The sequence below is a fragment of the Vombatus ursinus genome, unplaced genomic scaffold, assembly GCF_900497805.2.
Source record: "Vombatus ursinus unplaced genomic scaffold, bare-nosed wombat genome assembly UNPS02004051.1, whole genome shotgun sequence".
Lineage (NCBI taxonomy): Eukaryota > Metazoa > Chordata > Mammalia > Diprotodontia > Vombatidae > Vombatus > Vombatus ursinus.
In genome coordinates this window covers 97,708-123,099 of record NW_020943829.1, presented here as the reverse complement: position 1 = coordinate 123,099, position 25,392 = coordinate 97,708, and the positions used below count along the sequence as shown (strand labels likewise).

Here is a 25,392-nt window from a genome sequence, read left to right as displayed (position 1 = left end):
CGCAGATCCTTCTGCTCTTGTCACCTGCGTCAGGGAGTCCTAGCTGCCAAACAGCAGCAGAAGAGAGGCCTTCCAGAGCCTGCCGCCCAGCCCACTCAGCGTGGACGTGTCCTGGGCAGTGCTGACTCAGCTCCGGCACTTCCTATCAAGCACTTGGCTGTTCTGGCCTGGATGTCTAAACCAGTCTCTTTCAAACTGCCGTGGATTTAAGTGAGGATGATGTCCTTTGGGAGTCAAGAATGTCTAGAGAACAGAACAATACTGCTCACTCACAGAGCACCAGAATTTGTACTGTAAGGTTCATATAGTACCTTCCTCACAAGAACACTGGTGAAGTAGGCACTCTAGTATCAGTGTATCCATTTTATAGATAAGTAAACTGAGGCAAAGAGAGGCCTGCTCAAGGAACAGTTAGTAAATGTTGGAGCTGGGATTTGAGTCCAAGTTTTTCCTAGCTCTAGTTAGCAGCCCTAATACTCAGAGATGTCCGGAATGCCTGTGGAGCATTTTAAATAATTTCTCATCATCAATAGAGATCCTTCTTTTGTCTGGACTCTGTAGGATTCGTTCCATGATGTGGTGTAGTAGATAGAGCACTGGGCCTGGAGTCAGGAAGACCTGAGTTCAAATCTAGCTTCAGACACACACTAGCTACATGACCTTGGGCAAGTCACTTCACCTCAGTTTTCCTCGACTGTAAGATGGGGATGATGCAGCATCTACTTCCCAGAGCTGTTGTGAGGATCCATTGTCTTTGTACAAAGCACTTAGCACAGTGCCCGGTGCATGGCAGGCACTCTGTAAACGCTCCACAGGTCACTGAGCAGACTTTTATCCGCCTCCTAGGGTCTGCGCTGGGTTCGGTGGGGCCTCAGTCAGGTGTCAAGCGTGGCACGGGGCTGGGCCCCAGTTCTACCACGCCTCAGCGTGGACTCCCGCAGCCTGTAAAAGGCAGCTGGACCGTGCCTCAGTCCTCAAGCTAAGGCAGAAACCACACGCAGTGGGTCCACAGCCCCTGCCACTCCTCTGGAGGTGATGCCCAAGTGCACAGGCACCATGCCCCCTGCAGGACTGATAGGTCAGGCCTCTGGCAGCCCTGCGCCATCACCTTCCCCCACACACTGAATTTGGAGAGGAGTCGTGGTGGGTAGAGTGGCTGATGTTGCCAAAGGGCACGTCTATCCTAGGTCGGGTGAGGCCCCTGGCTCCCCTCTGCTGCCCTGCAGCAGAAATGGCCCTCTCTGGGTGGAGCCAGGCTGGTCCACAGGCAGAAGACCATTTCTTGTGTCTTTCCAGTTTAGTGGACGCTGCTGACCAAAGCCTTTCAAAGCAGGCCATCCCCAAGCCTGGGTCTTTGTGACAAGAAGTCAGCTCGGTGGTGCTCTGTGTGACCCTGGGCAAGGCACTGCACAGCTGATTTCTGGTCAAACAGTTCAAACAAAATCAACAGAATTCTCGTAGTAAAATCCTCTAAAATCATTGTTTTAAATGCCTACTGACAAACGTCAGGCTCATTTTTTAAAACGGAGAGTTTCTGGGTTCCCTGAAGGGCCTCCTTCCGAGCCACTTCAATGATCAACGGGCATAGCTTCCCCACCACGAGCTCCGCAGTCTGGGCAGCCTTCTTTTCCCACCACACCTTGGCTCTTCCTTGTGCTCACCACCCACACCCCGATGCCCCGTGGTTTTTAGTTTACCCACGGGATTACCTGAGTTTTGTGGTGTTCAGAAGGTACAGCTTGGTCTGGTGCTGGGCCAAGGCCCACTGTGGGGTCACACAGCCAACAAAGGAGTGGTTGTGCAGCATCTCCTGCAGAGCTGAAAAGAGGATGCTATCAGGCCCGGAGCCAGCCCGGCCCCCTCGGGGCCTGCCTCCTCTCCCGAGGATCCCCTCAGGCTGTCAGGCTGTTCAGAGCCACGGACTGGATGGACCCCTCCCCAGAGGACACAGGCTGAATACCGCTGTCCAAGCCAGGGGCCCCGGTGATGACGCAGGAGGGAGCCTGCCATGGCTGCGTCAAGGCCCCGCTTGCCCGTGCCCGCACGCCCACGCACCCACGAGAAGGGCCCTGGGGCGGAGGAAGAAGAGGCAGGGCTGGGGATGTGTGCACACATCAGTTATTTTTCTGCTTGGCTCATTCCTGCACAAAAGCAAGGGTCCAAAATCTATTTTACCCAGAAACTACAAGGACCAGAGGGGTGAAAGGGAAAGAGGACGACTCTGGCAAGGTTCCCATCCCTTGGGATCTAGGAGGCTGCAGGCCCTTGTGCTGGAGGATGCAAAAGGAGGGCCTACGCCAGGCAGATCTCCTCTGCATGACCTTTGGGTCCCTCCAAATTGAGATGATGCAATTATATGAACACTCAAGTGACTCAGAGGGTCCCCTGACTTTGGCGGTTCAGTGGAGAGTGTGCTGGGCCTGCAGACAGGAAGACCCAAGTTCAAATCCAGCCTCAGACACGTCCTGTCTCTGTGACCCTGGACAAGTCACTTAACCTCTGATTGCCTGACAAATGACCCATGGAGAAGGAAATGGCAAACCAAACTCCAAACAGGATCATAGAGAGCTGGACACAAACAAGGGACTGAACAACAAAAACTGCCTCCACCCCGAGGGCTCCTAAGAACCTCCATTTTTTTCCTACTTGAACCCCCATGTCTGTGAGTCAGCGGCTGCTGCTTTTTCTTTCACAAATGACCAGATAAAACCAAGCTGCTGCGCTCCAGAGTCAGATGGCGCAGCTCAGCAGCCAAGCTCCAGGGAGTGCCGTGTCTCCGGCGAAGGTTGACAGTGCCTCCTAGAGAGCAGCCAGCACAGCCTGGGACGGGCCTCTGACCTGAATTCTGGAGGAATCTCCTTGTGGGGAAGGAGCCTTCCACCTATTGCCATCCTTTCTTCCTTTTCCCCACACTAAAACTCCCCTAGGAGAGGGCCATGCCCAGAAGCCCGAGGACCCCAGGGTGGAGTCAGAGAAGGCTTCTGAGTGACCGCGGGCTCCCGGGTGTGGATGCCAACCTCCCTCCCAGACTCTGCCCGTCCAAGCACCAGGAGGGAGGCACTCGGCACCAGCGAGCCAACAGCAGCCAAAGGAGCAAAAGGGATGCGCTCATGGCGGCCTGGTGATCAAATGTGGGAGCACTGGAAGACTCTCTGCCCCTCCACGGCAGCCACTGGATGTCCTGCCCAGCAGACTCACCAGGGAAACCCGGCACTTACGCCCTCAGCCTCTGGAGGAGGCACAACCTTGAGGGCTGGCTGCTTTGGCCGCCTGATCGATCCCTCTGGGGCAGGAAGGCTACTGGTCTGGGAAGGGGGCCTGGGAGCAGAGGAGACGGAGTTGAGGAGCACGGCCCCTCTGGCCCAATGGGGCTGAGGACACTTGGGGCCCCAGCTGCTGTCCTCACTGAGTGCCTCCACCCTTGGGGACACAGCTCTGGCCAATGTGAGGAAGGTCCGGTTCTAAGTCTCCAGGACTGCCCGTGAGAGAACAACAGAGCTCCAGGCAGAGAGCAGCCAACAGATCATTGAGGGAGAGTCAATCAAGAGAGAAGGAAGAGAAGGAAGGGATCCCTGGCAAGTACTGGGGTCAACGTCTGAACCCAAAGTGTCCCTTGACTGGCCCCACAAATGGACTAACACCAACGGTATTTTCAGAAGAAAAGGGGGGCAGAGATGAGGGACAGCAGGAGGGCCGGCTTTCCTTTCCCAACAAGAATGACCTTGAGACTGGGAAGGATGGAACACGCTGGCCATGAGGGCCGAGCCCAGGAAGAGGCAGGCGCTGATGGGCTAAGACTGCCCACAAGCCGGTTAAGATACCTCGCCCCCCATGACGGGCCAGCCAAGGCCTAGACAAGCACAGAGCCTAACCCAGGTCGAGCCAGATCTGGCCTCTCTTCCCAGCTCTCGGCCCGACACGCTACTCCCTGGGCTCTGCAGACGTAAAAGACCCGCACCTGAGCTACTGATATGGAACCACATGGGAAACAGATGTTCCAAGGGGTGAGGTGGCATGGCCTCAGAGCCAGGCAGACATGGACACCCCCTGGCTGTGGGACCTTAGCCAGGTTCCCTAAGCATGCCAAGAAGCTGCCTTGTGGCTCTACAGGGCAGGGGAGGTGCTGACCTGTACCAGTGAAGGGGGTTTCCTCTCCTAGGAATCCATGGGTCCTGTCCCTGTTCCTATTCCTGGAGTCAGGAAGAACCTCCGTTCAAATCCAGCCTCAGACACTTACTAGCTGCCTGACCCTGGCTGAAGTCGCTTCTCCTGTTGCCTCAGTTTCCTCAAATGTAAAATGGGGATCATAACAGCTTTTACCTGGCAGAGTTGTGAGGGTGAAATGAGATACTTATCAAGTGCTGAGCACAGTGCCAGGCACACAGTAGGTGCCCACAGCAGTCTGTAAGCCGGTCACTTGACTTTAACAATCTTGGGCATGTTCGCCCTCTTAGGCCCCAGCCCAGGTGAGTGTACGTACCTTCATGGCCTCTCTCACTGATCTCTTCTTGCAGAGTCAAGACGCTGGTGAGTTTGACCATCCGCCTCCTCGGGCAGCAGGCTGCCGTCATTTCCTCCTGCAACATTTCAACATCAGAATCTTCCCTCGGCCTCTTTCTGAGGGAAAACAAACGAGCGGGTCACTGGCCTACTTTTACGGATGTGCCAAGTTCGCTGCAAAGCAAACGTTTTCATTGGTCACCAAGAAAAAAGGAGCCTCCCTGCCTGCCCCCAGCAGCCCCCTCAGTTCACAGGTGACTTCTAGCGCCAAGATTAGAACCTGAGGACGCAGCCATCTAGCTGCCTCTCTACTATGTCAGGCCACTCAGCCCCACCATTCCCCAAACCCTGACCACATACATTTGGACACTCCCCCATACCCCCATGCTAACTCATGAAAAGTCAGAACAACACTGATGATTTAAACCAGAAAGAATTAAGAGAAAAAGAAATACAATGCCTAAAAGTAATATTCAAAATGAAAACTTATTAAGTTTAAATATATATAATTAATAATTTTGTAATGTAATTTAAAAAAGAAAACCTTGTAGACTTGAAGTAAACAAAAATCTAATAATAGTCAAAGACTTTAATGTCCCACCATTAAGAATATGGTAAGTCCAACCAAAAGATAAATATTAAAAATTAGAGGTACACAGAATACTTTTTAAATATCGGATCTGATATATAACACTAATGAGAGAAGCAAAAAAAAAAATTATTTTTTCAAGCATACAGGTAACATACACAAAGAATTAAAAAGCAGAGACTCTTCATTTACAGATCATATCAGAGATGCCATGGAACGGAAGCCAGAGCGCGAGTCTCAGAACCAGGAAGGCCTGCAGGCCTGCACGAATGACTTAGAATGACCGAACGCTCCGGAAGCAGACAATGCGGGCCAGGGGACCAGCTGCCCTGGGAGACAGAGCTCCTTACAAGGAGCTCACTACCACAATGAAATCACTGGTCTAAACAAACAAACAGGTTCTTTTTCCCTGCAAACCACAATGTTTGAGTAAGTTGTGACCCACTGAGTCAAAGATGTTGGTGCACAGAGACAGTAACGAGAGTCACTGAGGTAAACCGAAGAGAAACCATGGCAACATCACATCCTAGGTAACAACAAGACAGTAGGGCACAAAGCTGCCCTCCGAGGCATCTTATGGCACCGAATGCCAATGTTAACAAAACTGAGACCATATAAACGTGATAAATAGAAGTTAAGAGTTTTTTGAATGAATGGCCAAGAAAAATAAGAACAAAATTTGCTAATCAAATAACAGATGAAAAACACCAAATTAGCAAGCTGGAAAATATGAAAGGGCAGATAGGTCACAAGGAGAGCAAAAGAAATCCAGAAAATCACCAGAGATGAACACATCTGGCAAATACATTTGAAAATGTAAAAGAAAAGGATGAACATTTATAAAAATACAAAACAGGAGAAACATTTTTGAAGGAAGGAATAAAAATTGTTAACAATCACAAGAAAACATGCTCAAGTTAAATAAAAAAACTCATAAGGTTCTACCTTGTAAATAGAAAATCGGCAAAAATAGCCCCCCCCAGAGAACGCCCCCTAAGTGCCCCAAATGGGGACCAGGGAGCCCAAGTGAGGCTCTCAGAGGACTGCGAGGGCCCTGAAACAAGCGAATCGAGAAATAGGCATAATTCTGAGGCCTATGGGAAGCCCCTAAGCAAAGTGATGAAGATTGAGGTTGGCACAGTGGTGAGGGCTGGTGTGCACACCACATGCAGGACCTTTCTTAAAACCAACCGCCAGTAGTCTAAATGTTCTGGGTTTGTTCAGAGATTTACTCCCAGAGATTTACTCCCATTGTCTTGCTAACAATGGAGGACAACGCCCTCCTCCCTGTCCCCCTCCTTCCCTCTCACCCCTTGATCCAACATGGTGCCAGGCCTGTCCACTGCACCTCAGCAGCATCCCTTCTGTCCTGGACACTGCCCCCACCCCCTTATGCCTGCATTACTGCCATAGGGGACGGGTCTGCCCACTATCTCCCCACTCCAGTCCATCCTCCATTCAGCCACCAAGGTGATTTTCCTAAAGCCCAGGTGTGATCACGTCACCTGACCACACACACCCTCAAACTCCATTGGCTTCCTATCTCCTTCAGGACCAAAGACAAAATGCTCTGGTTGGCATTCAAAGTCCTTCACAACCCAGCCCCCTCCTCCCTTTCCAGTCTTCTCACACCTTCCTCCCCCTTGACTGTTACTGAATATGTTTATAAAAATAAAAAATTAAGTACACAATCATCAATCACTAACTGACCACCTGAATAACTTTGGACAGAGGAAGTGACCTCGGTTTCCTCATCTGTAAACAAGGGGTTCAGGCTCCAAACCTGCGACATATTGACCCTTAGACCTAACACTGCTAACGAGGGACCATCTCCCTTCAGGGCCCTCACCTGGAACCGTCTGTTTCAGGGGGCAGCCTGTCCGCTTTCTTGGGACCTTCTGGTGGCCCCGGCACTTCTGCAGCTAGTTTGGGGCTCTCTGGAAGCTCCTCCATCTCCTCATCAGGCCAGCTGACTGTGGCTGCTGGCTGGCACTCGGCGCTCGGGGCCGGGGGGTGCCCGGCTGAGGGTCTGCTCACGGGCCGCAGAAAAGCATCAAGCTTCTGCTCGCGGGAATCTGTACGAACCATCTGATGGGCATAGACCTTGTCGCCCCCTCCCTGGGTCAGTGCTGAGGACCCAGTGGCAGATTTCAGCCCCTTAGTCATGGGGCCAGCAACGCCTGGCAGCAGGGTCTGAATCGGGAAGAGGAGGAGGAAAGCACAGAATTAGGGGGTGCAAGATGGAGCTGGGGGAGTGGGATGGAGCTAAGGGGGTGGGATGGAGCTAGGGGCTACTGGATGAATCTGGGGGGACGGGATGGAGCTGGGGGGAGCTGGACAGAGCTCAGGCTAGATTCTTCCAAGTGAGAGTATATCAGGGCAGCAACAAAGAGCCCAGCCAGAAAACTGAGCTTTTCTGCTCCAGGAGGTTTTATTCCAGAGTATTTCCCACACTTTTGATAACAACACTAGGTTTTGTTTCTGCAGCAGGGGTGTGACAGCTGCTCCCAATGACCCTTTTGCAATTGAGGAAGGTGAAGTCCCTGGCCAGAGGTGGCCAAGCCTGCTGGTGCCCCAGCCAGCAGGATCCTCCAGGATGGGGCAGGGCTCTCCCAGGGGCACTCAATGGGCTTGGCCCGAGGGTGCCCTCCTTGGGTAGGGTCCCCAATAAGCACTGGGGGAAGTGCGGGGTCTCTGCTTCCCATACCCAGTTCCTAGGGATACTGAGGAACAGAAAAGGGTTGAGGAGTTCTGAGGTTGATCACACCGCATGACAGGAAGGAACCCTGAGTTCTTGGCACAAGCCCAGTGCAGTCTGGTGGGTCAGGGTCCCATCAGCAGGGGTTTCAGCTCCCCCACCTGTGTGAAATAGGTGCGTGAGGAGTTGGCGCCCAGGAGCTGGCTCTCGATGTGCTGCTGCACGCGCTCCAGGATGCTGTCCTCGTGGAGGAAGTGCACCTCGTGCTTGGTGGGGTGCACGTTGACGTCCACATTCTGGGGGGCGATTTCCAGGCTGAGGAAGGAAGTGGACGGGGCAGAGAGGAAGAGCAACCCCCCAATAAGGGGTCTGGAGTCAGCTCCAACCATGCCAAGCCTCCAGCGACCCAAGTAAGAGCCTGGATTCACCTCGTGAGGGAAGGTTTGCAAAGCCCTGGGATGCAGGACTGTCTGAGCCTCGCAGCCACCCTGGAGGGCGGCGCTACTATTGTCCCCGTTTTTAGAAGAAGAAACTGAGGCAGGCAGAGGTGAAGGGACTTGTCTATGGCCACACAGCTAGGAAGGCTCTGAGGCTCCTGAGTCTAGGGCTGCATGCTATGCCTGGCTCATAGGGTTCAGTGATGGGAGGAGGTCAGTCAGTCAGTCAACAAGCAGCAGTGTCTTGTCCAAGGCCCTACAGGTACCAGGGATAGACCAGGGTTCAAGCCTGGCTCCTCAGACTCCATGTCTAGCTGCTTTCTGTCTCAGACCAAGGAGGAAGGGACCAGATCTCGTTCGTCAGTGACAAGTGGGAACATCTGCCCATCTGGGGCTCACCCGTTGCTCCCCAGAGCCAGAAACAAAGGCAAGACTTCATTTTAAGAACCCCCCGCCATAGGACAGAGGCTGATGTGGAGCGCACTAAGGACGCCATCCCCCTTGAGGAAGTCAGTCGAAAGTCACAAGCATAGGGTGGCCACCAGCCTCCACGAGGACCTCGACTGCCCCATCTGGCGGGTTTACGGGTGGCTGCCCCGAGAGACTGGACCAGGGAGGGGGGTTTCCCAGTCAGGCTGGCCTGAGCCTCCTCTCCCCTCTGTGAGCTGATGGGAATGGACAGACGGACATGGGCGAGGCTCTGCTTACCTCAAGTAAAGAAATGGGTGTGTGTTCTTGGGCAGGTAGGCCGCGTACACGCTCTCCACGGCCTTCTTTAAGGCTGTAGATTCAACTAGTCGGTCTGGAAAAAAAGGACATGTGGGCCTTTCTGCCTTGTGCTGGACCACAGAGTCTGACACTGCTGGTCAAACCAGCCAGCTAGCCCCCTCTGCTTAGGCCCATGGCCCTGGAGGCCTTGCTCCATTAACACTGCCCCTTTCTGGTGCAGCTTCAGCCTCCCAGAACGGTCAGCTGGGCCCAACAGGCTACCTCTGGCCCACAGACCACCCCCAAAGAACGCTCTACTTCCCATCCAAATGCTGCCAGTGACCATCTGCCATGGCCTTGTGCCAGGCCTGCTCTTGGCCACCGCTCTACCACAACCTCCCCTCCTTTTCCACACTGGGTCCTTCTCCTAGCCTTCCCCAAGGCAGAAGATTTGAGTTCCAATCTTGGCTCTCTGCCTTCACACCTGAAGCATGTGGAGCAAATCACCCGGGCCCTCTCAGCCTGGACACAATGACTTCTAAGGTCCCATCCAGCTCCACACACTGAGAACCCACGATTCTAAAGGGTTAACCGTGGCCTCTTCTTTTAAAAATAACAATAATAATAATAATTTACTTTTATCTGAATACATTCCTCACCACCCCCCAAAAGCCAGTGTTTGTAGCAAAGAGTAAAATACAATGTTTTCTTGAAAGCAGCTCAGCCACACACAGGCCAATCTGACAGCACAGGCAGCGTTCCCAGCTTTCTGCCCGTGACCATCTCTGCCAAGGGAGGTGAGAGAAGGGCTTATTAATAACTAAGGATTTGGGGAGACTCAGAGTTCCCCCTTTCTTTTCTATTTTCAGGACCTCAGTCTTTGAAGGTGGAGCTAAACTTCCCAACCAACCCAACCCAACCTTACAAAGACTCCCTAGTCTCAGGTGAATTTCATTCAATCAAGCTTGGGTGGAGACAGATCCTTTTGTCTAGACAGCCCAAGGCTGGGGGTGGTCTGGGGATAGAGAAAAGACTCCTCCGAGTGACACCGTGATGTCCCTCTCAGGCCCTCACTTCCCATTGTGTTAACCAATCACAGTTGACTGTTACTCGAGTCTCTTCCAAAATAACATGTAAGCCCTGAGCCTGCTGCCATGATTGTCTTCTGTCTATGACCAAAGACGGCCAAATGACCACCCCTTATTAATAAGGTGCTGGCCTTATTAATAAAATGATTAAATTACCTAGAAACTATGTCTCTCAAACCTTTTTAATCATCAGTTATGGCTTACCATGAAGGGATCAGAGCCTTGCACTCCAGATTCTTAACAAAAAACTCCCCTCTACTGGGTCCATGTGGAGAGTTCTCCACAAAGATCTCTGTTAGGACTCTGGCTACGATCTAACTCTCCCTTTTACCAATAAATAAATTTTATCTGGGTAACTTCATGCATTTTGTGTCTATCTAGATGTTTTTAATCTTTCAGTCTCTAATTTTCATTCTCACTCGCTTAGGGTCCTCTTGAACAGGCTTACTGGGATAGAGTGCCCGAAAACGAAAGCTTCTGCCAAAGACAGCTTTGAAAAGAAGTCCTATTTTTTAACTGAGTTTTGAGGTTTGAGCAGAGATGTGGGGAGCCACCTGAGGAATTTGGAGATCCACTTTGGGATTGGAAGCCTGGTCATTCTAGTCCTCTTATTAATTTTAAAGAGTCAGTAAGTAGGCATGGCCTGAGATTTCATTAAGATGAAACAGGCAAGATACGAGAGTACCTACCAACTCTTAAAAAAAAAACTATGCTATCTTGGGGAGCAAATTAGGTTAAAATTCTGCCCCAGAGGGAGGAACCCTCTTGGGGTGTTCAGGCAGAGGGGCAGCCAAGGAACTAGGCTGTGTCCGAGTGGGTGTGTCCCTGGGTGGGGGGGGGGGCAGAAGCAGGAGGCACAAATGCAGGGCAGGAAGTTCTCCCAAGCTAAGAGATTTTCATCTCAACTCTGATTTCTGTATGTTCTGTCTGTATGAGTTTACAGTTTGGCGGGTGGAATCAGAGCAGGGTTCTCCCCAACTAAAAATGCCAAGTTTTTTTTTCCTTTGGTGGGACTTTAACTGCAGCTTCAGGCTGACAGTATCTGGGACCAAGCAGCTTGGCTGTAGCCACCGGGGCTGATTCTTAGGGGCAAGACCAGCATCTCAAGTGAGGCTAACTAACGGGCCACTTAAAGCCACCTGGATTATGTTTAAATTAACTCTAGAGAACTGTCTCCCCCCCCCCCAAATATATCTGACATCAAGGCTTATGTGTTTAAAATGTGTTTAAAAATGCAAAAGTAAGTTTTTTGTCTTTTAGGACACTTTGATCAAGCCTTTTATATCATGGCCTTAAATGCAATCACTTTAGGATTTCAGTAATTTGTTTAAAATTACATGGCAAAAGCTGTTTTTATAAGTAATGCTGGTGACAATCGTGAGAGAAATACAGCTCTCTGGATCTGTAAATTATTCAGTGTTAACTCTCCCCAGATTCTAGAAGGTGAAGAGCAGAAGGACAAAAAAAAGGAGTGTGAGGGTGACTTTGGGTTTGGAATTTAGAGAAGCGCTTCTGGCAGGCAGGCAAGCTTTCTGCAAGCGATATTTTAGGAGTCACCGCATGGCCTAATTCCCTTTTGTTCCACTAGGCAGTTTCTGTTACGAGAGAGTGGAAGGGGAAGGAGGAATATGATAAGAATTTGTTCCTCAGTGTGATTGAATTATTATAATTAAAATCTGTTCTATACTACCACTTTTTAAATCTTTTGCAGTGGATTAGCTGGAAATAGTGAATCCCATAATATGAAATGATTGGAATAAATAGCCCTCATGTAAAATATAATACTAAACCATTGAAATTATAAACTAAGGTTCTTTATGATACTGTTTGGAAAACAGATCCAGATATGCATTGTTATTATTATTACTATTATACTATATCAGGAAACCTGTTAGCTGAGTGGTTTTAAGCCAAGTTACCCCAGTTATGTGATTTGTGATGTGAACAAAGATAATACGTAACATTAATCTGATAATTTATTGTATTAAAATATTGTTAGAAATGTGAATTCTTCTTTAATTCTTTTGGGTTAAAAGATTTGTTAAAAGACTGATTGCAAAAAAAAAAATCAGTAGCAGATTAGTAACTGAGTTAGAGTGTCAGTACTTTAAGATTTCAACATCTAGCCCCATGCTTAGTGCAGTGATTTGACTTCAATTACAAACTAAAAATTGCAAAAGAAAAGATTTTTAGAAGTCAGTCTTTAACCAGAGATAGAAGCCTGTCTTTAGCCAGCAATAGTCTAAGAATAAGGTTAGGTAATCATCTAGTTAATCATGTCCACCCACCTTTCAGGAATCTAACACTACATAAATACTGGTAAAGATATTGGTTATTGTGATTTGTGATTATCATATAAAAACTTCAATGTTTCCTTGTATCGTTCAATTATTTAATTAGTACTTAATCCAACTATTTAACTTCTCTGAAAACTCTTGAAGGTTTCTGACTGGAGAAAATGGCCACCATGCCAGCATTAAATCAAATTCCATGGGTCTCTTTGCCTGGGCCAAAAGCAGCAGTTATGTTTTAGCCTAGCACATTTTGAGCTGACCTGATGGTAACAGGTGATTCCAAACTGTTTGTAAAATTTTACATGTATTTCCTAGTATATACAGCTTGAAATTCCCAGGATGATGGGGATGGGGAGCTGGGATGCTTAGGGCAGCTCTTTATTTGATAAGTCTCAAAAGTAAAGGAAGCAGAGGATTCTAGCTCTTGAAGGCTTTAAGGAAGTAGAGGAAAAGAGGAAAAGGTTATAGGGAGTTGGGAATTGTTACCATGTATCCTTTAAAAAAAAAAAGGAAATATATGAGCGTATGGATAATAATCTTTTTTCTTTTAAAGTGCTAAGAGTATTGGGCCTTAGAAATTAAAATGTTACCATTTGTGATTATAAATATGGATTTGATCTGATTTACGCTAAAATCTGTCCTGAACGAAGTAAGAATGGGGTCTGAGTGTGCTCTCCTATCAGGATTATTACGGTAAATTACAGCCTAACATAAAAAGGTATTTGTTATTTGGCATTAAGGAATTTATTAGCTGCCCCAAGAAAGTCCTGTTCCCTCAGTTTACCATTCTGTAAGGGATAATAACAGCACCCACCCCCAGGGTGGTTGTGCAGACCACATAATTATAAAGTGCTTAATAGCGCTTAACATAAGGCAAACACTATATGAATGTGAACTGTTTTTATTTTCTCTTTAATTAGATGTGATTGCTTCATACGTGATATGGGTTTTTAGATGTGATCAGTATATAATGCCAATGTTGATGAGATGGATGAATCTCTGGGCATTTACCTGAATTGAAGCCACCTGACTGGTAATGGGTTTTTTTCCAAAGTTCCAAATGTATGATACTGTTCAGGGCATTGTTATGTTTCTAAATTTTCTTATATTGTATAATTTGTGAACTATCAGTAACTTCTCTTATGATCTAGATGCTGCTAGATTTAGAAATGTACTGTTTTAAAAAAAAGAATGACTAGGCCAGGAAGCTGTAAGGCCATTCTATCAGCCCTGCTGTCCATGGGCTGCAATATTCTGAAGGACGATAAGTTACGAACTTCCATTGCTGCCTACATTAAGAGGAAGCTTCACCTAAAATGATTTGGTATCACTTATGAAAATTATGAGATTGTTAATTGGGTTATTTAGAGTTACTGTTATAATGTTAAAACCTACCAAGTATTTACATAGGTATTTGAAAAGGAAAATTGGTAATTGTACAAAGAAAAGACCTTGTAAAATCTCCTTTGTAAACCTAGAAGGATTCTCAGAACCATATAATCATAAATTCTTATCAACTCTGTGCACGAGTTTTCTGTGCTATGGAATTCCTACTGAGTAAATGGGAATCCATGCACAAAGTGGGGGTGCAATTTTCAAGCCTGCTTCATCTAAGGATATATATATTATATGCACACACACGCACACGCACACGCACACATACACAAACACACACACATTTATTTGGAAGTTTACAGCAATTGCCCTGTGTTGTTTTTCTAGGCATTTAAGTGAACTATCACATATTCACTATCTATGTACTATTTCAGAATGTAATTATTTTTCTTGATTTTTAATGATAGGGTTAAAGACAAAGGAAAGAAAAAGATATTGAATAAAATTTTAAAGGCACAGTAAACTTTGTTATTGTGATAAAGCTAGTTTAATTGGGTAATTTTTTGAGCTCAGAAAAACTGAATCTCATCCCCATTTTAAACAGCTTTTGACTAGAGGAAGATGGTATAATCAGTGGTAATAGTACTTTTGGGATTTATTTACGTTACTCAAAGACATTTTACACTAATTCAGTCTTGATAAATTCCAGTTCTAAAGATTCATTTTTGCTTTAAGGTTGAATAGAGAGAGATATCTGTCATTTTAGAGGTTTCTAACTAATTTACTTCATGCAAGTTTAGTGATTATACTTTTAACATCAGGATAAATTTTAAGCTGTTTTTAAGAAAGGGAAATAATTTTAGGAAGGAATATTTAAGAAAGAAAATCTTTTGTAAAAGACTTTTGTGTGAATTTTAGGACTGATAAATTTTATTTGTAAGGTAATTTATTGCAATAATTCGATGATATTGATAAACAACTGTGTCCAGACCTACTGCGATTAATGATACTGAGACTATGAGAGGAGAAAGCTTTTGTGGGACCCTAAATATTCTTTATGAGTTTCATCCTCAGGTTTGTTGTGTCCTTAGACCGTCCACAAATGGGTGCTTTCAGAAACATGTCCATCAGTAGCTGGATGGAAGCAACATCTGAGAGCTAAGACAAGTGAATAGCTGTGCCTGGGAATAAGGTAGGGTGGTTACCTTGGGAAAGCTGAGCTGTATTCCTCTTCATTAATTTTCCAATACAAGAACTCTGTCTGCCTGGTTCCATACGCTAGGCTACTTATGGTGGTGTAGGCCAGGAGGCAGCTTTGATGCTGTTATAGCCACGTCCCTGCTTATAACTCTCATAGGGCAAACAAACAGTAGAAGTCTGCCATTGCGACACTGAATCTGTTAGTTATTAGATTAATACTAAGGCAATTACTGTTATAAACTGCACATGGGAAAGATCTTGCTATCGTGATCTAAATTTGTTGTTATCCTGTGGCCATCCTATGGCAAGAGTTAAATGAGTGCTTGAACGTGTCCTGTGTCTAAGATTCAACTTGTGGAGTATCTCATTCTTTCAGAATGATATGAGTATAACTAGACAAAGGTGAAGAAGCTTGTGAAGCTAAAGTCAGGAACCTCTTTTATTTTTGTTTTAAGGAATAGGATTTTAGTATAAACAGTTATGTTAGTGAACAGTAGTAACTTATGAGCTATCTCGTGTCACTTTAATAGGAAATCTGATTTTACTTACATCTGTTATTTAATCTGAGATTAGATGTGTAGAAATGCATGTAAAGTACTTAGAAGTCACCCTTAAAAGATGTCCTCATTGTTTAAAGGAATTCTGAGAACAGTAGTCTATGTTTATGTCCATTTGAACATAGCTAATAACTGAACCTGTTTCACTATAGACAATGCTTCATATGATCTGTTTTCTGTATACAATGTGGAATTATTATATTTATGCATCCCATCTTTTGTTGTTTGTTATTAAGCATCTTAAAGCAAAATTATTTGTGCAGTGTTGAATTTAGGAATGAAAAAACATCTCCTTAGCCTGAGTACTAGTTATACCAAGGTAAGTTGTGATTTTCTGTGATGAATCTCTTATTGTTACCAGTATGAGAGTAGAATCAATACTGGTTATCTAGGATATGTGATCCTTGAGAGATGAAGCTACCCAAAGTTCTGATGATTATGGGACTGTTAACTGATATTAATCTGAGTCTGATTCCAGGTATGAGCATCAAGGAGGGCTACTGAGCCAATGCATGGAGGATGCCAGCAACCCTATGGGTTTACATGCATGAACTGCAGGTGGAGTTCTCATGGGAAAGGTTGGGAGAATGATTTTTAGCATGGACTGAGGTAGGATTCTTCTATTTCTCCAGTGTGACCTTTTCGCTCGAATGGAAAATATCCCACCTGGCTGACTCAGAGCCTGGCTCAATGCAAATTGGCCATCTATATAATTCTTGCTTGGAATTGACATCAAGATATGAGGATTTTCCCTTATACTTCTATTCTTCTTTTATGGCAAATTTCTATAATCATGTCAGAAAACAGACAATCAATATGAACACAATATTAAACCTTTATCTTACAGGCTACTACTGGAGTACATCTGAGTTACTACAATAAGATGCAGGTGATAAGATGTGAGCTACCTGGCCTAGAATTTTAGTCCTTTCTACATTCCAAACAACTAACTATCTAACCTTGATATTTGTTACTAGTTACATATTCCTCTGTAAGTTAAGGTCCTTTAATTTCTCACAATGGTATGAAAATGATGCAAAAATTTGTGAGATCAGGATATGATTCTGTTACTTAGTAAATATAACTGTCTCAGCTCTGTGTTAAGGAAAGGAATCAGTACAATTAGTTATCTTGGAAGAAGAATGGCTTTTTGTCTGTCTTGTAAACCTTAAAGAGACATCCACTTTTATTAAGGGTAATTCATTTCACCATGGCTAGAAGCTGAAAATATTTTATTATAAAATTGATTACTCAATGTATTTATACATCCCATCCCAGAACCTTTTGTTACAACTGAATTTAATATGTCAACTTTTAAGTGAATTCATTTTTGTATTAGAGTCCATCTTCTTAAAAATGTTCTGTGGATTTTCATCCACCTAATGGAGGAATGAATAATGTCAACTATAGAAATAGGGTTCTAATTTTCTGTTTGTATCTGAGTTTCCTATATATACATATATCAACATGACAATTGGCCAAACATGTAAATGTAATTGGCCTAAAAATGTAAATTCCCTGGCATAAAAGGTTCCAAATTTGATTTTCTAGTAAGAGACATAAGGTTTGAACTAACTTTTCATTATCTGACCTGATTGGCAAAGTACATTTAAATTTGTGTTAAGACCAATTTTGTAAGACATTTTCAGCAGACAAGAGAATTTCTACAAATGACCTGAGCCAGAGAAGAATTGCTCTGAGACCACACCTGAACCACAGGACTACATCCCATGGTGCCCCAAGAACCAGAAGGCCATAAGAAATGAGACTTCCAAGCCTTAAATGGACCACTTTGTTTTGCTATTTACTTTCTCCCTTTGTGCCTTTTCTCTGTAAGGTCGATTTATCAAAGGGGATTGCCCCCTTTGATTTTGCCAAAGCACCAGCTGTCCATCTTGCCTTTCCCCCCTCACTCTGCCTCCCCTCCTAAGCCCCATAGTTAGAAACCCTGGACGAGGTATTTGTGATATCAGTTAATGATGTGTTGAGGAGGCCACGCCTCTCAATAGAATCAAGTGGGGGAATCAGAAATGATTACGAATAACCAATGATTTGAGGAGATCCAGAGTTCTCTCCTTTTCTAAAGTCCGGATTTTAAAAGTTCAGCCCCTTGAAAGACATTGCTGATGAGATTAGACCAACCCTGTGCTGCCACTGTCTCCTGCTCAGGTTTGGGTGGGGCATAGGTTCTTTGAACAGAACCCAAAACTAGGTGTGGTCTGGGGATAGAGATAAGACACTCTCAGCCCCTCATTTTAATATAGCCCGCCTCCCATTGTGTTAACCAATCAGAGTTGATTACCACTCCTCTTTCAAAAGAATACATAAGCCCTGAGCTGGGGGGGGCCATGATAGACTTTGGTCTAAGAGAGACAGCCAAATGACCATTCTTTTAATAGTAACATGCTAGTCTTATTAATAAAATGATTAAATTACCCAGAAACTATGTCCCTTGAACCTTTTTAATCACCACACCACCAAGGCCACCCTGTACCTGAAGAATTCCCCCTACAACAACCTAGACAAGTGGCCATCCACGCTCTGAAGAAGACCAGAGAGGAGAAAACCACTACCTCCTGGGGCAGCCCAATCTACTTTAGGGTAGTCCTAATTAGGAAGGGTTCCCTCATCTCAGATCTAATGCTGGCTGCCTCTCTGCTCATTACTCCTAGGGCCAAACAGAACAAGATCAGCCCCTCTTTCACACCACAATTTTCAACCATGGGAAGACAGCGTTCTTGTTTCCCATGTCCTCTCCTCTCCTAACAACCCATAATTCCTTCCACCAATCCTCTTATGGCATGACCCTCAGGCCCCTCTTCTGAGACCCACTCCAGATAATTGATGCCCTTCCCAAAATGGGGCTGATATCTCAGCATGCAGGCACTAGGAAAAGTGAGGAAACAGAATGAAGTATGTCGTGTTTCTTTGGGTAAGGGAACAGAGGCCTCATGTCTATCCCCTAACTTGGGCAGGGACCCCCATTCCCACATGTGTAGTCAGTCAATCACTGCTGATCACCAAACCCACAAGATGAGGCCAAAGCTGGTCTGTCTGCACTGACTTACGGTTGATGAAGAGTAGTAAGATGCACTTCTTCACAGAGTAGTTGGCATTGGAGATGTAGCCCTTCATTTTGAAGGCAAGCACTGGGTCGTCACAGCCCACCTCGATCAGCTCTCTGTTTGAATGAGAAGAACTCTTCAGGACAGGAGAGAACCCTGGAGAACTCCCACCACCACAGGAGGGTCCAAGGGCTGAAAGAACCTGGCAGGTCAGTCAGTACATGCCTGTCCTGACACCAGGCCACGGTTCTCATCTCAATACAATGCTGCCTGCAGATGTGGACATGAGGCCCAGGCCTTATGGCTCACTCCTTTTCTCATCTGGAGGCCTTGGAGGGACCCACTCCCTAAAGGACCTCAGGATTCTAGGAAGATGGTGGAATAGGTCAGAAAATTCCAAGCTCTCCAGATTTCCCCCACAAACAAGACAAAATAGCACCTCAGGGTGAACAGAAGGGCAAAAATAAACAAGAATTGTGGCAGAGCAGTGGTCCTCCTGGGACAACTGGAGATTATCCGAGATTTGGTCCCTGTGAAGTGCAAACACCTCCAGGCCAGCTCTGCTAAAACAGCAAGCAGTGAGCCCTTGGGCAGCTGGATTGGGAGGTAACCACAGCCACAGGGTTTTTATCTTCCGGATAGTGTGGGGATTTGGGTGTCTGAGCCGGGGAAGATTGAGGGAACCTCTGCTGACAAGGGCTGCCAGATATGGGGTCCTGGGAAAGAAGGAACCAGCACATGCCGGTAAGTGCAGAAGCAGCGGGGTGGGGATGCCACTGGCTGTGGGCACTACAGGAAAGCTGAGTTCTTGGTCTCAGTTCCAGGCCAGCAGGGCAAACTGAAGGTCATAGCCACTGGAGGGGTCTCGGGGAGCAAGAGCACTGCCAGCACAATGAGGCCAGGGGCCCTAGCTGTGGCTTGGAGGGGAAAGGAGTGCAGAGGCTGGGCCCAGGACAAAGCTCAAAAAAATAACAGTAAGAAGGACCTGAGGCCAGAAGGCCCCACCCCTACACCCCAGGATCAGAGGTGATTATAAGAACAAGCTGCTAAAAATAAAACAAAACAAAACAAAAATGAGCACACGAAGGAGAAAGAATCCAAACACAGAACGTTACTAAGGGAATAGAGGAGATCAGGGGTCATCTTCAGCGGATACCAAACTAAAAAAGTCTCTCCTATTCCAAAGAGTAAAGTCAAATGGTCACCTGCCCAAAAAGAATTTACAGGAAAAACTCAAAAAAGACTTCAAAAATCAAATAAGTGAGATTGAGGGAAATTTTTTCAAAAAGCAAAAACAATCCAAGAAAAACAAAATTATGAAAAGATAGTCAAGCAATTAGAAAAAGAGATCCAGAATCTTAAGGATGAAAATGATTCCTTGAAAATCAGAATTGGTTAAAGGAAAGCCAGCAAAGTTCTAACAGACCAAGAAATAATAAAACAAAATATAAAGAATGAAAAAATAGAAGAGAATGTGAAACATCTCATAAGAAAAACAACTGATCTGCAGAACAGATCAAGAGAAAACACAAGAATAATTAGACTACCTGAAAGCTATGACCGTAAAAAGAATCTTGATACAATAATACAAGAAATAATCAAAGAAAATTGTCCTGAAGTATTAGAACAAGAGGGAAAGGTAGAAATAGAAAAAAATTCCACCGATCTCCCCCTGAAAGAGATCCTCAGAGGAAAACCCACAGGAATATCATAGCCAAATTCCAAAACCCCCAGGTTAAGGAGAAAATATTACAAACAACAAGAAAAAAACAATTTAAATATGGCAGAGCCGCAATTAGAATTTACACAAGACCTAGCAATGGCAACACTAAAAGATCACAGTCTTGGAACACGATATATTGAAGAGCAAAAGAACTGGAGTTCCGGCCGAAAATATCACACCCAGCAAAGTTAAGTATAATTCTGAACCAAAAAAAAAAAACTAGACATTCAATGAGCTGACAGACTTTCAGGATTTTGTTGCAAAAAGACCAGAACTTAATAGAAAATTTGACATACAAGATCCAAGAGAAATATAAGATAAATATCACAGACCAATTACAAAGAACTCAATAAAGACAGATTGTTTACCTTTTATACATGGAAATGCAAACCACATGTCTAAGACTGACATTAGTAATTGGGCAGTTCCAAAGAAAGACTGGGGTACAGCTGAGAATGATGTGATCCTAAAAGGCAAAATGGTGTAAAAAAAGGTAAAAAGAGTAATTATCTCATACAAAGGAGGCATGAGATGAAGAACTGATACAGAGGACTCAGACGGGGCAGGAGGCTGACAGTGCTGGAACCCTCTCTCGCTGGGAATGGGTTAAAGAGAGAACAACACACACATTTATAAAAATGTAAAAGTCTTCTAAATTTATAAAGAAATAAGAGAGTGAGAGAACGGGATGGGGGGGTAGAGAAGGGTGTGTAGATTAAGATTTAGGAGAGGAATGGAGGGAGAAGATAAGGGAGGCACTTGTGGGGGTTGGGTAGATTAAGGAATAGGAGGCAGAAGTACAGCAGAGGAGTAAAGAAGGATAGGATAAATAGAAAGAGAAGGATAGTAAGGAAAAATCAGAAGGAGGAAAATACGCAAGTAATTGTAGCTTAGAATGTGAAAGGGACAAATTTACCCATAAAATGCAAACGGATAGCAGATTAAAATTTTGAATTCAACAATATGTTGCTTTCAGGAAACATCATAAAAATGAGAGATATACACAAAGATAAAATAAAGGGCAAGAGTAGAATTTAGTATGTAAAAAAAAGCTGGGGCGGTAATCATGATCTCAGACAAAGTTAAAGTTAAAATAGATTTAATCAAAAGTGAAAAACAGAGAAACTACACTATGTGTCAACAATATTATTTAATACTGTTTTAGACCATTTAAAATACCTAGACAGTATAAAATACCTGAGAGTATACCTGCCAAAACAGACACAAGAACTACACATGAACATAAACATAAAATACTTCTTATGCAAATAAACTCAGATCTAAAAAACCGAATATTTACAGTACATGGGTAGGTAAAGCTAATATAATTTTTAAAATTACAATTTTACCTAACTAATCTATTTATTCAATGTCATCCCAATTAAATTACTAAAAAATTATTTTACTGAGTTAGAAAAAAATAATAACAAAGTTGATTTAGAAGAACAAAAGGTGAGAAACCTCAAAGAAACAAGAGAAAAAAAAGACATAAAAGAAGCAGAGTCAGTGGTGTCAGACCTTAAACTACATTGAAGGGTGAGAGCATTGCTGAAGTGTAAAAAGGATAATTTTGATTATTTTAAATTAAAATTTCCTTGTACAAATGAAACCTATGTAGCCAAGAGCGGAGGGAATGCAAAAAATTGGGGAAAAACTCTAAGACAGTCTCTCAGATGGGATGTGACTGGATTGGAATACAGCTATGGTGTAGGAAATGATAAGCTGACTGATTTAGAAAACCATGGAAAGATCTGGACTTATGAAGGAAGATGCTATCCACCTTTAGAGACACAGATGACATGTGGAAATAAACATAGTATGGTCTTACATATATGTGTATGAGTATATAGATGTATATACATGTATGTTTATAGATATCTATGTACATACATGTATGTATGTTCACACTTAATTGTAACCTTCTTTGGGGGGTGGGGGGGAAAAAAAGTAAAAAGTGCACAGCAGAGAAGAAAGAAAACCTACAAGGAAGCAGAGAAAAGCTGGCAGCCTTGAAAACGACATGTAGCCTTTATTATATAGGTTTTCTTGAAATGGAAATGTATTGTTTTACACTGAATCCTCTCTTATGGTCTGCCGTGTACATGGCAATGATTTTTCTTCTCTCATTTTGTATTTAAGTTTAAAACTTTTTTAAAATTACAAAGATAAAAAAGAGTAGTGAGGGTCCAGCATCACCATTCCAAGACGCCCCACACCCTGTTCTCACACCGCCATATTGTCAGTGAGAAAGTCCCGCCTTTCTAACTGAAATCAGTCATGCTCTAGCTTGGTCCTGTTCCCATCAGGGCTAAGTCTCATAAATCCAGGATTCTCTTGTAAGAAAAGAACCGTAATTGAAGACAAACGATTTCCCAGCCAGATCCAGTGAGCTCTGTCCTCCTTCCCAATCTGGCGCACTCTGGCCCACGGGGGTCTGGGGAGGCGGCTCCTCACTGGGCACACGACCATCTCTGGCCTCTGTCCACCTGCCCTCGGTGGCTGTAGTCTGGCACTGGTTTACTGTTTTCTAAGAAATGGGGACAGAGCCAACGTCATCCTTCCTTTTACTCATGATTCACTTTTGGGGTCCAAAGCTCATGCAGGGCCAGAAGCAAGGATCAGGAGAAGCCATCATGGTCCTCTTTTCATCACTGCCTTCCTTGCCCCCTCTCATCCACCCCTGGCTCTGAGATGCCCTGCAGGGGCCACTCCATCTTCTTTGTTGTGTCCGCTAGCATCCACCTAATGGCTGCGTCTGACTCATGTGTGAGCTTGACAAGGGTGAGGATTTCAAGCAGTCTGAACCATGGTTCCGGACAGGGTTCTCCATATGGTTCTAGCCAGTTTCCCCTGCATCCCCAGGCTTTCAAAGGAAGTCAACATGTTCTGACTCTCGGACTTGGGGTTCTCCACCAACCTTCCCCACGGGCCTCGAGGAAGTGCTCGGCTTTAGCCGAGAGAGGAAGTCGCTGGGATAGGCCATCTAGGCCCAGGCTCAGCACCCCGGAGCCTGCGGCCCAGTCTAAGAGGCCATTTGGGGGAAGTGGCCTTAGGACGCCACAGCACCGGAGGAAGGAGCTGGGTGGAAGGACTGGGGACAAGCCAGAGGAGCTGGAGGATGATGGAGGTCCTCCCATATGAATGGGCTGGGGCTGAGGGGAAGGGAACAGACTCTAGGCAGGAAGGGCCTGCAAAGATCAAATAGTTTAACCTCTTCATTTTACAGATGAGGAAGCTGCCGGTGGGTGGACCTAGAACCAATTCAGTCAGAGACAGGCAGAAGGGCACTCAAGGGAGTGGGTCTTCCTCGGCTCTCCTCCCACCCTCAACACTCCTGCCTCCTGGTACCCACCTGAGGCAACCACGATCTGGGGGGCAGGGGGTGTGCCAGCACCAAGTCACTCTCCAGACTTCTTCCTCCTCCTCTCCACCCCGCAGCCCTGTGTTCAGCCCCTTCCTCCCCCTGCTTCCCAGGACCCCTTTATGGGCTGCCTTCCCCAAACTATCAGGCTTGCTCATACTTGCATCGCCAGAACATAGAGAGCACTTAACAAATGCTTCATCCACCTATTTAAACTCTGAAACTGCTCCACCCAACTAAACTCTGCAAACACTCATACCGCTACACTGCATGAGAAAGGCCCCCAGCGATCAGTGAAAAGCCACACCACCCAATCATGGGGCTTGAAGCGTAAGCGCTTCCTGACTGCAAGGAGCCCCCGGGGAGAGGACCCCAGCCTACCTGCTGACAGCATGTCCAAAGATGGACCGAATGTTGTCCACCACGGTTGCATTTGGCAGGGTTCGCACGTCAGGCGACGTCTCACCTTGCTGTTAACAAAAAGAAGATGAGCGTGAGACGTGAGCTAATGACGGGGAAGCCCTATTCAACAAGGACCACGCCATTTTCAGATTCAAGCTAAATGTGGTCAATAACTAACCTCAGGAAACAGGAGCCTCTCATCATCTTGGTTCTGCAGTCATTTTAGAAAGAGAAAAGTCAAGAATGTTCCTTCTTATGCTGGGGGGTGGGGGGCAGAAGTAGGGAGATTTAGATGTTCTTTCTTACGCTGGTGAGGGGGCAGAAGCAGGGAGGAGATCAAGAACGTTCCTATGCTGGTGAGGGGCAGAAGCAGGGAGCATGGCACCAAGGCCAAGAAAAGCACAAGACAGATGCGGGGGAGGGGAGAAGAGGTGGGCAGTTAGATTTAATTCACTAAAATCTTGCAGGTGACTGGATTTCTGCTGGAAATGACAGCAGGGAGGAGCTCCGTTGACATCCGGACCTGGCAGAAATCTTTAAGAGAAAAGGAGGCCGTCCAACAGGAGATGCTCAGGAGGACACCAATACCAGGGATGCCACGGGCACGATGAGATCGTTCTCAGCAAGTGCGAACAGCAAGGGAAATTTTGTAGGAACCTGCCAAGAAGCAGCCGTATCTGTGTTTCTTGCAGTGACAAAGAACCACTCCCTAGGCACAAAGTAGGAGAAAGGGCTGGAGGAAATGTTTTCCCAAAGCCTACAACAACTCACTTTTTTTCATAGGAAGAAAGAGTGAAAGTTCTAAGAGAAAGCAAAGAAGGAGAAGATCTCAAGAGATCTCAGGGGAAACATTAAGCTACATCAGGAGGTTAAGGGATAGGGGGGGATGCCAAGAAGGAAGGGAGGGAGGCTCTTCCTGGCCGAGAGGGAGACATGTGGTCTCAAGGACAAACAACTCTTGTGCTCCAACAAATGACAAGGCAGGTCCCTCAGGCGCGATCGGGGTCAGAGGCCGTCCAGGCTGAGAGGAGGGGTTGTGATTGGTGACTCCTGGCTGAGGGAAGCTGATGTCTTTGCAAGGCATACAACACAGGTGTGACGGAGTGCCTCCTGATGCTGGCCATATCTAACAACTCTTATTACACACTCCTGGAGATTCATGAGGACAAATGCTATCATCAGAAAGAATCTAGAAAGCACTATCAAGTCACGGCTAAGACACTAAAGACCTCCTAAGAGCCAAGGTGGTGTTTATATGACCACTACCAATTGAAGGTTAAAGGCTAATTTAGGAAGTGAATAGCTGGTTAAGAAGATGGGGTCTGAGAACACCATTTGAAAATAGGAGCATGAGTGAGGCCACAGGAATGATGGGGTCTTCCAGGCTAGAGATAAGGTGCAATCAACAAGAACTGATAAAAGATTTATTTGTTTT

At 45.6% G+C, this 25,392-nt stretch overlaps 1 protein-coding gene across 1 annotated transcript in view; it reads right to left on the bottom strand.

Annotated features, from left to right (window-relative positions):
* MLH1 (mutL homolog 1) overlaps positions 1-25,392 on the bottom strand; it is a 51,743-nt gene that overhangs the window by 5,063 nt on the left and 21,288 nt on the right. Inside the window, exons 8-14 of the mRNA XM_027876139.1 lie at positions 23,937-24,025; positions 18,475-18,587; positions 8,933-9,026; positions 7,949-8,102; positions 6,939-7,282; positions 4,481-4,617; positions 1,710-1,818 (exon numbers count right to left, since the gene is read on the bottom strand). Coding sequence (XP_027731940.1) covers positions 1,710-1,818; positions 4,481-4,617; positions 6,939-7,282; positions 7,949-8,102; positions 8,933-9,026; positions 18,475-18,587; positions 23,937-24,025 — 1,040 coding nt within the window. The remainder of the gene's footprint in view (positions 1-1,709; positions 1,819-4,480; positions 4,618-6,938; positions 7,283-7,948; positions 8,103-8,932; positions 9,027-18,474; positions 18,588-23,936; positions 24,026-25,392) is intronic.